This window comes from Lacerta agilis, chromosome 10, assembly GCF_009819535.1.
Source record: "Lacerta agilis isolate rLacAgi1 chromosome 10, rLacAgi1.pri, whole genome shotgun sequence".
NCBI classification, from domain to species: domain Eukaryota; kingdom Metazoa; phylum Chordata; class Lepidosauria; order Squamata; family Lacertidae; genus Lacerta; species Lacerta agilis.
The window spans coordinates 42,567,540-42,584,342 of record NC_046321.1 but is presented as its reverse complement, the minus strand read 5'-3'; the positions used below and the strand labels follow the sequence as shown (position 1 = coordinate 42,584,342).

At 42.5% G+C, this 16,803-nt stretch overlaps 1 protein-coding gene across 2 annotated transcripts in view; it reads right to left on the bottom strand.

Annotated features, from left to right (window-relative positions):
* PTPRR (protein tyrosine phosphatase receptor type R) overlaps nucleotides 1-16,803 on the bottom strand; it is a 101,594-nt gene that overhangs the window by 14,208 nt on the left and 70,583 nt on the right. For both annotated transcript variants that reach the window (XM_033162438.1, XM_033162439.1), the window contains exons 5-7: nucleotides 15,936-16,046; nucleotides 14,732-14,994; nucleotides 394-580 (exon numbers count right to left, since the gene is read on the bottom strand). In XM_033162438.1, the coding sequence (XP_033018329.1) occupies nucleotides 394-580; nucleotides 14,732-14,994; nucleotides 15,936-16,046 (561 nt within the window). The remainder of the gene's footprint in view (nucleotides 1-393; nucleotides 581-14,731; nucleotides 14,995-15,935; nucleotides 16,047-16,803) is intronic.

Genomic DNA, 16,803 nt, shown 5'->3' with positions numbered 1-16,803 from the left:
TTGCATGAAGCTGTGAGAGGCTCTGCTGGCTGTACTGCCTTCACAGGTGTCCACCTGGTCATTGTACAGAAGAGAGTTCTTCTGGCGGTATGCAAGCATTGTGGGCACTGATGCTGGATGGCTTCAACCAGAACAGAAGGGGAAAATGTACTTCTTGTCCTCGCTGCTTTTTTGCTGTTCTGATATTGGCTGTTTGGATTTTTGGTTTTAACAACTGAGTACCTCTGAGTATATGGTCTTGCATTATATTTAATATGTAAACCACTTTGGTAATTCATAACAGAAGGCAAAAGCAGCATAGAAACACTCTAAAATAAATATATAAAAATAAGCTAAGTCATAGAGTAGGGTCACAGATTTGAGCTAGTTGTGACGACAGGCCAATAGACTCACCATAAATTCGGTCTGGAGCAAATGAGAACTTGCCACTGTGTCTTGCAACTGCTGCCTTGTCAGGATCCGGCTGGCTGACTGCAGGTACTCCATGGCAACCTTTTCTCTTGGCGTCGGCACGGCTACAAAAGGTTCGATGCTGCCCAAGCTGCTCATATCCAAGGTCAGTGATACATTGGATCCTCGCCTGTATTAGAAAACAAGTGATGTGCAATCAGCTCTTTATCTCATGAGGATCTTATCTGCTATTTTAGAACTCGATGCAGGTTGCGTGTTTGCATGTGGAGTTTGGGCTGCAATCCCAAACATACTCCCTGGGCAGTAGGTCCCATTGGAGTAAACATGCATGGGATTGCCCAGCACTTTCTTGGTTCCATGTGATTCAAATAGCCATGTGTGTTCTTCTGATCTCTGCCACTCTGTAACCTCCTCCCTAAAAGTTTCCTAAGAATATCAGAAGACTGTCCATCAGCCCAGGAGCTATTAGGTGCTGTTGTTGTCCTGATGTCATTGGAAATGCAGGCATACAAATCGGCATGGTTTTGTGCAGAGGCAGAGGCAGAGGCAGAGGCAGAAGCAGAGGCAGAGGCAGAGGCAGAGGCAGTTTCAAGAAAAATTACCAAGAGGCATTTTTGTCACATCAGTTAAAATCATATGAACATATTGTTGGAATTGGGGATGGACAAATCTGTCAATTTTTGTTTCTCTCAATCTTAACCCCCCCGCCCCGGTCTTAAATTCAGTTCTCTGCTTTTCTACAGAAGCTTGCACATTTTGGGGGGGTAAAAAACCCCCGCAATTTAGTGTAAATTTCTCCTAATATTTCTATGCAGTTTTGACCAATATACACATATTTCTAAGCAATTCCCCCAAATACAATGCATTTCTGTCTGTTATTTTTACTACAGTAATACAGTGGCACCTTGGAAGTTGAACAGAATCAGTTCTGGAAGTCCATTCGACTTCCAAAACTTTCAGAAACCAAGGCGCAGCTTCTGATTGGCTGCAGGAAGCTCTGCAGCCAATCGGAAGCAACGTTGGATGTCCGGGTTCCAAAGAACATTCGCAAACCAGAACACTCACTTCTGGGTTTGCGGCATTCGGGAGCCAAAACGTTTGACTTGCAAGGCATTCAGAATCCAAAGAATGACTGTATATGTAATCTTATGGATGAGACCTAAACTGCAGTAAGAGTATGGTGTGAAAAGGCATGGGGCCATCACTTTTCTGAAGCTAAGCAGATCTAGGTCTGTCCAGCCCAGCTGGAAGGTTTCTAGATAACCACATGTTAACCACCTTGGGAACAAAGATATAATATAAATGTAAGAAATAAATAACTTCAATAGGTGGATCATGACCTCACTGCAGGATCACTCTGTGTAATATACAATTCTGTCACTGTTGGGTCTGTTAATTCTCATTGTATGGACTTGTCCCCTTGAAAAATATTCTGTTGCTGCCAATGTTACCCTGCTTTTTGAGCTAATTAACAGCTTCCTGCATTGCAAAACTAACTTAGAAAAGAACCGTTTGCCCTTCTTTATATTCAGGAAACACAATCCTTCATTCTCTCTCATTTGCTGCCAAAGGATCCTTCCAATATACTCAGGTTCGTTTGATTGAATCAGCTCTCTCCTGCCATTTTGCAAGAGTGAAAATGACTTTAATTATTTGGATGTTGCTTGGGAATAATTTATCACTGGCAAAGAGCACTTGCTAAAAATCAATGAGGCCAACTAAAACACTATTGCTTGCAGGTTTATATCTGTTTTAAATAAGAGCTTTGGAATTATTAATGTATCCACCCAAGAAAGAGAGTTCAAAGTTGCTGACAGATGTTTGCCTTCCTCTCGTAGCCTCCACACACGGCAGTTTCACAAAGAAACTCATTCTGGCACTTCCCCCCCCCCCCGAAGAATCATAGAATTGCAGAGTTGGAAGGGACCACGAGGATCGTCCAAGTCAAACCTCCTGCAATGCAGGAATCTTTTGCCCAATGTGGGGCTCAAACCCACAACCTTGAGTTTCAGAGTCTCATGTTCTAACAGCTGAGCTATTACTTGCCTTTCTAAGGGAAACCCACCCACTGATGCTAATCACATGGAGCACTCTGCCAATAGAGATTCAGCAGACTGTTTCAACTTTTAATTGCCTCCTGAAAACTTTCCTAGTCTGTCAGGGTTATAGCTATTTTACAATAGTTAGCCATTTTCTGATTTTAAAATTTTCATGGTTTTTAAAGCTGGTTTTATGCACAGCATATACTGTTGCCAGTTGCTCTGATATTTTTCATGAATAGCAGCGTATAAATATTTTTTATCAATCAATTGTAGTCTGATGATCTGCCTATATGCAGTGCTTTTTTCTGGGGGTGTGCAGGGGTACGCATACCCCTAAACATTTTGTGAATCTAAGTTTGGCCTCATTGAGGGGCAGTATTTCAATATGAGTAGGAAAATGAGAGTACCCCTAAACATTTTTTTAAAGAAAAAAAGTACTGCCTACTGTATATGGAACAATCACTCAGAATGTAGTGGGAGGGCATCAAAGATAAGCGAATCTTCCTTGATTTTATCCTTGCTTTTAGCAAAGGATACTCTACAATTCTATGATTCTTCGGGGGAAAGTGCCAGAATGAGGCAGCTGGCTCTCTGTGAAACTGCTGTGTGTGGAGGCTACGAGAGGAAGGCAAACGTGTGTGTTTGTTTGTTTGTTTGTTTGTGTGTGTGTGTGTGTGTAATACTTTACTGAGGAAACTGAACAAAAACAGTATATAACTAAGGAGAAAGAGACAAATAGGTTATATCTTTCTTACTTCAGGCCTTGGACATGGCAGGGAGACATTCAACCACAGGTACAGAGGAAAAGCTCCCTCAGAACTACACGGCCAGTCAGATTTCATGCCTCCTCAGTAGGGATCATGCCACTCTGCCTGGTTGGTAAGCAACATCTCCTCCAACACCGGCTTAACCCTTAAGTTACACACTGAATGATCCCCGCTGTTTCACTTCCAACAGTTGTCATCCTTGCCATCTAGTGGAATACAGCTCCTGCTATTTTACATAGAAAAGGGTCCCCGTTTCAATACTCCACTCTCCCAGAGCACTTTGCAAATGGGTGTGAAACTGCTCACACGGGGGCAAGTATCAGAGGGAAGAAGGTGCCCAGGCAACTACATCAACTGCTCCTTCACATAGTGTGCAATCTTAACTTTCTAAAAGAGTCTGCGTTTTCTTTTCCCTAGCAAGCAGAGAAAATCCATTTGTTTTGTTTTGTAACAAAGCACAATTGAAACGTTCATATTTTCTTTGGCTTTTACATTGTTATATCTGTCCGTCATGGCAAAAGGGCTACTTCCTTTAAGAAATGTGGCCAGATCTAATTATAACTTTGAATTTATAGCTTTTTCCAGTTCAAGAGATTGGTCAAGAAAACTGTGCAACAGCCCTGCTGCACAGATGTAAAGAAGGCAATTCATTGGAAACAGTTTAAGGAGATGTATAGAAAGAAACATAAGAATTATACATATACATTTGCTATTCAAATGGTTAGGGAATAACAAATAATTGTTCCAAATGGTATTTAACGTCAGTGATAGGGATGCAGGTGGCACTGTGCTCTAAACCACTGAGCTTCTTGGGCTTGTCGACCAGAAGGTCGGCAGTTCAAATCCGCACGACGGGGTGAGCTCCTATTGCTCTGCCCCAGCTTCTGCCAACCTAGCAGTTTGAAAGCATACCAGTGCAAGTAGATAAATAGGTACCACTGCAGCGGGAAGGTAAATGGCATTTTCATGCGCTCTGGCACTCATCATGGTCCTCCATGTGCCAGTTGCAGTTTAGTCATGCCTTTCTTTACCTTTACCTAATGTCAGTGATAAGAAATGTATCACGGCCTTTAGCACCTCCTTACTAAAGCTAAGCAGGTCTAAGACTGGACAGTTACAGGTAGGTAGCCGTGTTGGTCTGCCATAGTCCAAACAAAATTAAAAAATTCCTCCCAGTATTCTACAAGAAACTCCTCTTCTCCTTCTCAGGGGCATCCAAGCTGGTGAAAACCATCAAGCCTTTAAAGGGGTTATTTCCTGCCTGTACTTTACATTTAAATCTCTTCTCTCATCATACATGGCTATTTCATTTGGCACCCTGCTATCCCAATGTAGTTTAAATTTACTGCTTTCTTCCAATGCAAATTGGACTGCCATGCAAATATTCCTTTCTTCCAATCTAGTCAAGGAATTAAACAAAGTTGACCGATGCCCAAACGTCTCTGCTTTCTCACTTTGGTATTCCAGACAAAGGGAGGAGCCACTTCCTTCTGCACTCCCAGACCTCCAGGACATTTGCTGAGATTCCCTGTTGCCGCTGGTGTCTGTTTGTTAGACAGTGTCAACAGTGCAGGTGGAAGGAAGCCATTCATTAGCTGGCAGAAGTACCGATTACAGAGGAAAGGTGCTTGGCTTTGCATGTTGAGACTGCATCACAACTATGCACATCCTGATCTGGAGATTGCACTGACAGGCAAAGAGAAAGGATTGCCGAAGAGGCAAATGTGGTGTAATGGTTAGAATGTTGGCCTGGGACCTGGGCAAGAGACTTTGGGAGTAATATATAGCTTACAGCTTGGGAAAAGTTATGGAACTGGGATTTAAATTTCACAGCATGTTTACACTGAAAGAAAATTATATGAAAACGATGCACCAATGGTATTTAACTCCTAGTAAACTAGCAAAAATGTATAAAACATGCTCAAATGTATGCTGGAAATGCAAGGAAAAAGAAGACACCTTTTATCATATGAGGTGGAACTGTAAGGTAGTAAAAGGATATTGGGAAATGATATATAATGAGTTGAAAAAAACGTTTAAAATAACCTTTGTTAAAAAGCCTGAAGCCTTCGTTTTAGGAATTCTAGGTGCTGAAATCCATGACGGAAGAAAGGTGGGAAATGGATGGAAGGAAGGAAGGAAGGAAGGAAGGAAGGAAGGAAGGAAGGAAGGCCTTGCTTGCACTTCAAAATTTACAGTATCTCGAAACTGAGTGTTAATTGGGATAGGTCGAAGGATTTAGTGCTGACTGCTTAAGCTAGTTGTTGCATTATGGGTGAAAGGTTTTGTGAAAATCGACAGTTATAGGGCTCTAAAAATAAACAAGCCACTCTTTATGGGACTTGGTTGACCAGTTAGGTAAATGTGTGAGCAGGGGGACAGGATCTTATTCAAGGTATGTGTCCCTGTGTCACCTATGCCAGGTGACAATCCTTCATACAAACAGCTAACTGTACAGTGGCACATCTCCATGGTCCCTGATTCCTGGTAGCAAACCACACAATCAGGATAGCATCTAAACAAGCTGTGTGTCTGTTGTCCCCAAGTCTTCTGACACAACTTCTATCTTCCTTGGTTCTCCTTTCTGCTTATTGTATGTTTGTGTGTTGCCTGATGTCACTTAAGGGAAGAGGGACAACATTACTTAGGCACCTGTATAACTTAGGCCACACAGACTGCCTTGGTTTAAAGCTGTGGCTCAATGGTCACCCATCATGGATGTGGTAGTCATGGGTTTCTTGCATTGGCAGAGGAGTCAACTGGATGATCTTTGTGGCTCCCTTTCAACCCTGTTGATTCTATGTCTCATGAACCGCCCAGCATCTTCAATGCCCAAATTCACACTCCAAGTCACTCATTCAGACTTTATCATCTCAAATAAATAAATAAATAAAATAAAATAAAATAAATGACGGAAATGATTTCGAGAAGTACTTCTAGACTTAAGTTTTAAGCAATCAGTATCTGGTTGGGACAGGAATCGCTCAACATCCTGTGCAGGAAAACAGCTGACATGAGAGCAATTTCAGCTTTCCCTCTTTTAATCAGGCTTTCTAAAGTACTGCCAATTCACTCCTGTACTTCCCTTGATAAGGCTGTGCTGCCGAGCAACGGGAACTGACTGTTCAAAACTGAACGCTTAGGCAGCCTCCCATCTTTTCCTGTCAATTAGTTGTACCATCGAACTGGAATGTTATCATGTAAACCATGCTTTCAGATGAAACATTGGCAGTAACCCCCCCAAAAGATTCATGCCTCTCGCTCTGTGTGTGTGTGTGTGTGTGTGTGTGTGTGCGCGCACACACACACACACACACACACACACACACACCTATCAACTTCCCAACATTTTGTCCTGCTCTCCTGCTGGTCCATCACTCTCCAGCACAGGGACTGGGAATCTATAGCCATAGCTGTCAACTTTTCCCTTTTCTTGCGAGGAATCCTATGCGGAATAAGGGAATTTCCCTTAAAAAGGGGGGGGGGGAGTTGACAGTTATGTCTATAGCCCTCCAGCTATTTATCTCATCAGCACCAACCAGTGTGGCCAAACAGTCAGGGATGCTGGGAGTTGGAGGGTTGTGCACAAGAAACACAAATCAGATGGTCTGTGTGGTTAGGAGAGGACTTGATTCTCAACGACTGGGGTCACCATATTAGCAGTGGCACTCAGTGCATTCTTTTACTTTCCCCTTGTATTAAGTGACTGGTTGTCGTTCATTCCTACAAAAGTATCCTTTGCTGACAGTGATTCCACAAGGAATCATGTCTTTGTATGCAGAACACACCGGTATGCAGTGCATCTGCTGAGGTGTATAGTCATGCTTGCCCTCCCCATACAGCCTGCTATCAAGGCTGGCGTTAGCCTGGTTGATGAAGAACCAGGGATGCTGCCGTATACCAAGTCAGATCCATGGTCTGGCTAGCTCAGCAGTGTCCACACTCTGAGGCTCTCTAGAGGCTGACAAGGGACAGTCCCTGTCTTGCCTGCAGATGCTGGGAAAATCCTGGAAAATCCCAGGTCTGAACCTGGGATTTTCTTCATTCAAAAGCTGATGCGACCATTATTTGCACCAGCTGTGGGGAGGATTAGGGTGGGGCTTCAGAGGAACAATTGGGAGCTTAAAGTGAGCAAGGCAGACCAATACAGACTGAACAATTTTTTAAATTTGTACATGCATTTAACTGCATTCACACACCCTGGTTTTCTTAATGCTATACAGTGGAACCTCGTGTTACGTACGCTTCAGGTTACAGACTCCGCTAACCCAGAAATAAGGCTTCAGGTTAAGAACTTTGCTTCAGGATAAGAACAGAAATTGTGCCCCATTAGCTAAAGTGGTGCTTCAGGTTAAGAACAGTTTCAGGTTAAGAACGGACCTCCGGAACAAATTAAGTACGTAACCAGAGGTACCACTGTATATCCACAGATTGACACTATTCATCCTCCTAAAATGTTGGGGGAATGAAAAGTTCTAAACTCTCTGAAAATGATTTTAGTGCTCTTATGTCAGAAATAAGACTTATTGAGTTCAATGGGGCTTACTCCTAGATAAGTGGGCCCTAAGTTGAAGTCTAAGCTATTGATTCTTCCCTTCCCTTCCCTTCCCCCCACCCACCCACAGCCACTTATAAATACAAGGAACCTTTTAACAGGCCACTGAGACAAATCACTGACAAGCTACCAAAACTGTCTGCCAGATGTCAGCCAGTGATTAATCTGTTTTAAGTTCAGCCAAAGGGAATAAATGCAATGGGTAGTGCAGCAAAGACAAGTGCAATCAACAACTGACTGAAGAAGGTTTCCTGCCACCTTGGGAATGAAACTGATTGGCACCGCAGTTTCCTGTGTACAAGCTAAAACCAGTAGCAACGACCATAACAAGAATCAAGCCATGATAAGAACTGTGAGCCTGCAATATGCTTACGCTTCTCTTAGAAAAAAAAAAGCAAAACAAAACACTGGGCTAATTTACATAAAAGGCTTTGTGGTGTGGTGGCAACTGCAGATTTATTTGACTCTGGAGATGCTGATGCTGTAAGTAGAATTGTCATAAAAACTGAGTGTCTCCTGGGAGTTGTCAAATCCAAAATATAACTACCACAGTTTATGAGCTCTTTTGAACTTTGTTTCTTAGGAAAGGTTGAAGATCTCCTTTGGTATAGGGCACAGCTTGCAGCAAAAAAGACAATGTTATGTGTTCAGTGGAAAGAGCTTCCTGCTGTAAATAAATGATGTCTCTGCTGTGAATATTTACTGCAGGGGTGGGGCCCTTTAGACAACAACTCCCATCATCCCTGACCATTGGCCTTGCTGGCTGCAGCTGATGAGAGTTGTAGTCCAAAAAAACAACAAAAACAACCACTTCCAGAGCCTCAAGTTCCCTGTTCCTGATTTACTGTCACAAACAGTTGTATTTCGGCTCTGAAGATACTAACATGATGTTTGTTCTCCACTGAAATACCTGCATTGTGAATCAGTAAGAGAAAATGCCTACTTAAAACTTTAGCTTCTTTTAAATTCACTTCCCTAAATTATGATCTTTCTAATTACTTTGTCTTAAGGTCTTTCGTGTGCTGAAAACGTGTGAGGGGCTTGTGGAGTTGTGGTAGTTAGCATGACCCCTGCTGATGTCTTGCATGTCAGCCACATGCATCCACTGGCCTCACATCTGGCTGTTCCATGAGAGGAGGAATCCTGGACTAGTCAGGAGACTCCTCCTTGCATGGAGGAGTCCTAGCCATCTACATCTCTTTGCACATGGGGCACTTCATAAGGTCACCCAATGCACAGATTGCAGAGAGTGGGACCAGTACCATACACATGTTGTCTATTCATGCTTTCAATACTCGAGAAAGAATGATCTAAAGCTGGGGTTTCCCAAACTTGGGTCTCCAGCTGTTTTTGGACTACGATTCCCATCCTCCCTGACCACTGCTCCTGTTAGCTAGGGATGATGGGAGTTGTAGTCCGACAACAGCTGGAAACCCAAGATTGGGAAACCCTGAACTAATCCACAAGAACAGGGTACCTTAAGGACTGCCTGAACCCTTAAATCCCAGCTCGATCACTATCATCTGCAGAAGCATTGTGGGTCGCCCCCCCATCTTGGTGAGGCTCATTTGACATCAACCTGAAACCAAGCCTTCTGCATTACTGACCCACTCCTGTGGAATCCTCTTCCAATAGAGATTCAGCAAATGCATTCTACAGTAACTCTAGAATGTTTGCTGGAAATGTTTCTTTGCTGCCTGACGTATGCAGACGATAAACCTCCCCCCCCCAATAATAGTTAGCTGGTGATCCAGTTTAATTTTTGTTTCTTAAATGGTATTATAATTGCAGGCACAGGTGTATAATGGCTATGGCAGGTGAAGGGAGGGCCACAATAATGTCATAGGAGACTGGTACTGGGTTGAATTAAGCCACAACTTTATTGATTACAGGAAAGAACAGACTTGGCTAAGGCATTGGGCACTGATAGGAACCTGGTGGGGTTGCTTTTGTGCTGCTTTTTATGGTATTATAATTGTTGCATACCATGTTGAAATTTTTAAATGAAACTGTGGTATACAAACATTTTTATAAATAACTAAACCACGGCACTCTCCCCTCCATTGTGTCAAATCTTTGAAATACTCCTCTGAAACAACTTTTTTTTGGGGGGGGGGGTTATCCCAAGCTTCTGCTTTAAACAATTGTTATTGACATTTCCCTGAAAGCAAATGCCCAAGAGTTATATTTAGCACAAAGAAAAAGCATATTCATCTCAACACAATGGAGTAAATTTATCCTCCAAATCTATGCAAAGCTGTGTATTTTGGCCAGGAAATTCCAGATCCCTTCCTGTAAATATATATTAAGTTCTCATGCTTGTGAAACCATCCACAAACACTGGCTCGGTTTCATTATTCAAATTGCAGAGAGCTACACAATGCCTGAAAGTCTGTTAACAGAATGCTGAACCATAAAGGCAGGAAATGTTTAATAATAATTAGGTTATATATAGTACAAGCAGCGATACATACGCCAGCAATTCTGCTCAATTAATTAAATATTAGAAAGGAAGGAATTTATCAGTACCTAAAAGGTATGAGAGTGGAAGAGACACTTGAGGCCCTGCTTTTTTCCCACAGAAGTATTAGAAAAAGCAGATAGCTTGTCACAGGTGAATGGTGGCCTTTTCCAGGCTAGTCTATACCTGCTGAACCAAATGTGCTTAGAGGCTGCACATGCCTGCACATTAATAGGGCTCCCCACCAGATTTAGGTTGGATGAGGCCCTAAGCTACTGAAGGTAATGGGGCCCTCTATATGTCCAGCTGTCCTTTGTCAACAACAAATTGTCGCTGTTTTTTGTGTTGAATATATGCTATATGGTAATTTATGGACCTAATGGGTATCTAAAGCCATTTGCACATAACAAATAGGAGCCTACACAACACCAAACACTGTTGCTGTATGTAGGTTTTATTTTGTTTTTTATTTTATATTTTGCAAATGTACATCCAGGTTCCCCCCCTTATTTTTGGGGGGGCCCCCAAGAGAGTGGGGCCCTAAGATATAGCGTGTTTAGCTTATACGTAAATCCGACACTGCTCCCCACATTGTAACATATAAAGGTAAAGGTAAAAGGACCCCTGACCATTAGGTCCAGTCGTGTCTGACTCTGGGGTTGCGACGCTCATCTCGCGTTACTGACCGAGAAGCCGGTGTACAGCTTCCAGGTCATGTGGCAAGCATGACAAAGCCGCTTCTGGCGAACCAGAGCAGTGCACGGAAACGCCATTTACCTTCCCGCCTGAGTGGTACCTATTTATCTACTTGCACTTTGACATGCTTTTGAGCTGCTAGGTGAGCAGGAGCTGGGACCGAGCAACGGGAGCTCACCCCATCGCGGGGATTTGAACCGCCGACCTTCTGATCAGCAAGCCCTAGGCTCTGTGGTTTAACCCGCGTCCAGTATAGATTTCCCCAAATTGCAGGGCAATCCTAATAATGGGTTGCAGCCAGCTAAGTTCTACTGAGTAGATCAATTGAAATTAGCAGACCTAAGTTAGTCATGTCCATTAATTCCAACGGGTCCACTAACCTTGGATACAATCCCATGTCTACTCAAAGTTCTATTGAACAACGAAGCTTACTCCCAAGTAAGTGGGGTTAGGATTGCAGCCTCAGTCATTAACATCTGTATTTGAAAAATAAAATAAAAACATGTGAAACGTGCCAGTGTAACGGGCCGCTTCCTGATCTGTAGCCAATGGAATCCACAGAGATCAGTTGGTACCACTTAGGAATGGTAGCTGAAGACATGCACCCTATTATCTGCTCTCTTTCACTGTGTAGAGATAAATATTGCCAATGTTAGATTTCCTCTGTGAACACCAGATAATAAAATTATCACTACCCTGAAACACACACGGGGGAAAGACATCTTCCCTCAGATTGTTACTTCCCAGTAACTTCTCTTATGATAGTAGTATTAGGCCACACTATAGTGAAAGATAAATATAAACGGACTTCTGAGCTGCTTAAAGCAGAAGGAGTGCCACCAGGGGGCGCATTCTAATTTCTCGAATGATCTCTTACAAGAATTTGTAACAGATGGAACAGAAAATCCAATGACAATATTATCTTCTTCCTCTAGATGTCACTATCCATCAAGCAACAGCATCATGCCTACACCAGGGAGAACTCTATGGCAAGTTCTCAGCCCACTCCATATGCACTTAAATAATACTCCAGAGTGAATTTAGTGAGCTCACAAAATATTGCTAATAATCAGGAAGCTTCTAGAAGAACTAATGGCTGGTAGTATAATGAAAGATGTAGCATAATCCTGATTAATGATGTTTTCGTCACTGTACACTGTACACTGTTTCATGGTGGCATTTTGCACGGCATTCAAGCTGCTCAAAAACAGTTAGGATAATGTGTTGGGACTGTGATTGTCAATCAGATTATATCCACTTGATATTTCCTACTTTCGATTTTTCAAACATCAGTATTTGTCAGGTTGTCTCACACAGCGTCTGAGAATGTGAATTTCAGGGCAAGATGTTCCCGGTTCAAACTTTAAGTTGGTGATGAATAACAATCCCCATCACACCTACCAGGGAGTCGAACCCATCGATCTCAGTGGGGCTTACTTTTGAGTAGGCACATGTAGGACTGCACTGTGAGAAGCCCTAGGCAAGTCACCATCACCTCAGCCTGCATCTGCAATATGTGGGATGCTAAAACTTTCCTACCTTGCAGAGAAGGAGAAGAAGAAGAGTTTGGATTTGATATCCCGCTTTATCGCTACCTGAAAAAGCGGCTAACATTCTCCTTTCCCTTCCTCCCCCTACAACAAACACTCTGTGAGGTGATTGGGGCTGAGAGACTTCAAAGAAGTGTGACTAGCCCAAGGTCACCCAGCAGCTGCATGTGGAGGAGCGGAGACGCGAACCCGGTTCACCAGATTACGAGACTACCGCTCTTAACCACTACACCACACTGGCTCTATAAGGATAACTTACAATAATCTAAACCCCTGCACCTCATGCATGAGAATTTCACCCCCCCCCAAAAAAAATCTCTCCTTCCCAATGCTATTTATTTTCTTTTTCACCGATGGAGAATTGTTGAGAGAGATGTTGGGAGGAAACATCGTAGACATTTTTGGGGGGCACAGACATGCCCCTTTCTCTTCACCACACAGACAATGTCGCGTATGAGGAAACTATTTCACATGGACACCTGATTCCGCTTAGTTCTCTCTGCTGCAGCCCACCCAATTCAGGTATGAATTGTTCAACAACGCAGTAGAGATCTGTCTGCTCATATCATATATCCCATATTAGCTAGAATTTTGTACACCTGTTTCAGACTTTGTCAGAGTGCTATTTCATATTGAAGTGTGTTAAGGGGAGCAAAATGTTCTGTAAGGATCAAAAGCCCACCCTAAGCTATATTTTAAGAGTGATCTGGGGTGGAGAGGCAGAAAGCAGGGCACTTTGAAGAACACTTTATGTTGTTACTTTTTATGAACATAATAATAATAATAGCAATGTTTTCAGCAAATGTCAAAGGGGCCACCTTTATAAGCAAAAGGATTTATGCCTCTAGCATGTATACCTAGGGCATGGGCCTGCTAATAATCCCTCTCCAGCTTGTAAAAATAATGACTTGGCCAGAACTGTAGTTGCTCCGGAGGGGGGGGGAACCACATGAAGTCTGAAAGGGGTGTGGGGAGCAATCTTACTCTGTTCTCTTTAAATAGAATTTGTGTCTATCTGCAGCTCAGTAATCAAGAGAGATTGTGATAGACTACTACATATATGTGACAGCTATGTATGTGCAGATATCAAGATCTCAAAAGAAACTTTGGGATCACTAAATACATAATGGTTCTAATCCAACTGAGCAAATCTCCATTTACTGTACTAGCTTTTTGGCAGGGGAAGGGGAGGCAGCGGTGATGGTGTACCAAAGCCAGCTTCCCATCTTTCTCCTGATTGATTGGGTCTCTCTCCAGAACAGCTGATTGGTGGAAGCTACACAGATATCACTTGGTTACGGTCCCCCATCCATGCAATATCCATGCAACCTGGGCATATCTGTAGAATTTCCATTTCCCTCTGGAGAACCAATGGCCTTTCTTCATTGTTGACTATTTTATTGCACAGAGAAACCAGCAGGACTCCTTTATTTGAACAAAAGAGAAGCCCTTTTAAGTATTCAGAACACATCCTGTACGCTGTTGCAATTTCTGACATACCTTTGATGAAAACACATCAATTGGTGAGATGTTGTTATTGAATAGGAATCTGTTCTTCCTAAACACCAATGCTTTTAAGTAACAGCATTTTTGATCACCCAGCCTCCTGCCTCGCTTCTGTTGACTGCATGCTCTTTGCATCTTTCTTTTGTCTGCTAGCTGGGCTTAGGCACTTTAGCCAACAAGAGTCACTGCACAGCATATTGATGATTTATGAAAAGTGCTTGCACTAGAAGGTATGTTTCTAATTGATGGCTTTCCAGCAGATGTGCTGCAACCAAGGCCAGGACATAAACACAGGAAAGCAAAATGATGAAATTAACCACTCAATCCAAAAAGATCACATTTTGGATTCAAAGCATGTTTGTTTTCCTCTTCGGAAATATTCGGAAGCTTCCAACTTTTTTTTTTTTTTACCTTTACTGATTCCAAACATTATTTCAATACTTGGCAGTTGAAGTGCAAATTATAATCTCTGAAATACTCAGAAAATAACATCCTTTATAGCAGGGGTGGGCAACCTGTGGCCCTCTGCATCTTGCTGGAGCACAACTCCCAGAGCGTTTGGGTAGATGGGCAGCATACAAATGGAATGAATGGATGAGCTCTCATCATCTCTGCTCATGCTTGGCTGGGACTGATGGCAGGAGGAGCGCAACAACATCTGCATGGCCACATAACTTGTCTCACCTGCTTATAACCGCAAAGGGGGACAATGGCAAACTGCATCTGGAGAGGTGTAAGCCTACCTTTCTTGAAGCCCCACTGACTTGATTTTGAAAGGTGATGGGCTGGTTGAAAGGGTGGGCTTGATCTCAGGAGCACATTGCCCTTGTGGATCTACTATGACATTCACAGCTTTAGGAGCCGGTTCAGGCTGGACCATTCTGTTTGCTGCCTTGTACTCAGACGGAGTTCTCTGCAGTGGGATGGATGAAAGGTGTATTTCCTGTTTCTTGTTCTTATCTTGTCTCACCGAAAATTGTATTTTCTCTTTCAGTCGGTACAGGACCTATTGAAAACAGAGAGAAGAGCTGATTTTATCTTAAAAATTTTTTTTGGGGGGGGGCAATGACGACGACGACAAACTAGATTAAATGAGGCATCAGTCAACGGCAAAGAATGTCAGTGGCAATGTTTCAAAATGAGCGTTTTGTGCTACAGATTCTTTTCAAAAGAGGTCACATCCACATTTAAAGCACATTTAAAGCACATTTATTACTTATACCCCACCCATCTGGCCGGGCCTCCCCAGCCACTCTGGGTGGCTTCCAACAGAATACTAAAAACACAGTAAAACATCAAACATTAAAAACTTCCCTTCAAAGGGCTCCTAATCCAACCTCTGCTCTCTTCCACCCCAGCTGAATGAAGAATGGTCTATGCAAAGAGTGCTGCATACATAGGGTGGTGTTCAGCACGTCCTAGTCAGAGTAGAGCCTTTGAAGCTTATTAACAACTAACTTCAATAGCTCTACTCTGAGTAGGAAAATATCACACATGGTTTCTCTCCACTGGTTCATCTGTGAAGCCATCTCTCCAAAAAAGCAGTAAGTACACACCAATCAGCTGTTTAGTGGAAGGACTGATGGGCTAGATGCCATCTGCTCTACTCTTTCTCCCCATTGAGAAAAACGTTTACTGATTTTTGAGGAGGGCTCCTCATGCTCAGCAATGCTGGCTGTAAGTAAGCACACGTGCTTTGAATTGGGCTCTACCTCTTACAAAATAAATGTGAGGCATAAGCCGTTTTCAAGTCAGCTGCAGAAAAGCTTTAGTTGTTCCAGATGCAAACACCCAGCTTACATCAAGTTTGGCTGTGCACAATTTTTTATTGCTTTTTGTTAGTGGTTAAAGACTGGACTGCATTATGTAAATACTTCTGGCACAAATCTGCCGGTTGGGCTTTTGAGACAGCCATGAGCTAAAGAAAATGTAAAGAAACAGACTTACCATCAGACATGTCACAATGATAACAAAGATGCTGAGAAATATGATGACAGCATAAAATCCTTCTTTGCTCCAGAGTTTGCCCGATTCGTGCTTGCCTTGCAAGACGTTTTTCTTTGATTTTATAAAAACACAAAAGCAAAACAAAATGTAATTACACTGTTCTGCTTGCACACTTGAGAGCCCTTGTCAGGTAGATATGAAGGTGGTTTTTTTAAAAATCTTTGTTTTTCTATAATATAAAATGCTTGGATGAATCAGTTCCAACCACACTTCTAACAAATGAGATACAAAAACCACCCTAACCTGTCTAAGAAGGAGACTTTATACCTGCCTTAGTGAGCACTGGAAAAGTCTTTCTACCCATGAATCGAACTGTGTCAAGTTATATAGCCCAGTCTAATTCCTTCTTGGAAATCACCAGGTTCAGCAGGTGAGAAGGTAACTGGAATTGCTTAAACTTTCGGTCAACTTGTTTTGTATCTCCGCCCACAACTCCTTCAATAGCTATATAAGGCGACCTTAATCTGTGAACCATATAGAGAACTGAAAGCAGGTGCAAATGAAACCATAGGAGGCATCTGATAAGCAATGAAAGATAAGTTATAAAAATCCTGACTTAGTCTGCATCTAACCCAACTTTTATATTATGCTGCTTCACAAGGCACTCAGTTTTCAGCAGTCAAGGCTCTTCTCTGTTGATACATCCTCAAATGGAGTGGAACTAAATTTTTGCTCAAGCTAAATTGCATTTTTCAATTGCAGTGTATGCATGTGTATTTGGGTAGTCAAAACGATGTACGTTTTGTTTCAAATAAGCTAAAATTTTAATCACAAGCCTTGAAAATCTCATGTCAAAACAAAACAGCTA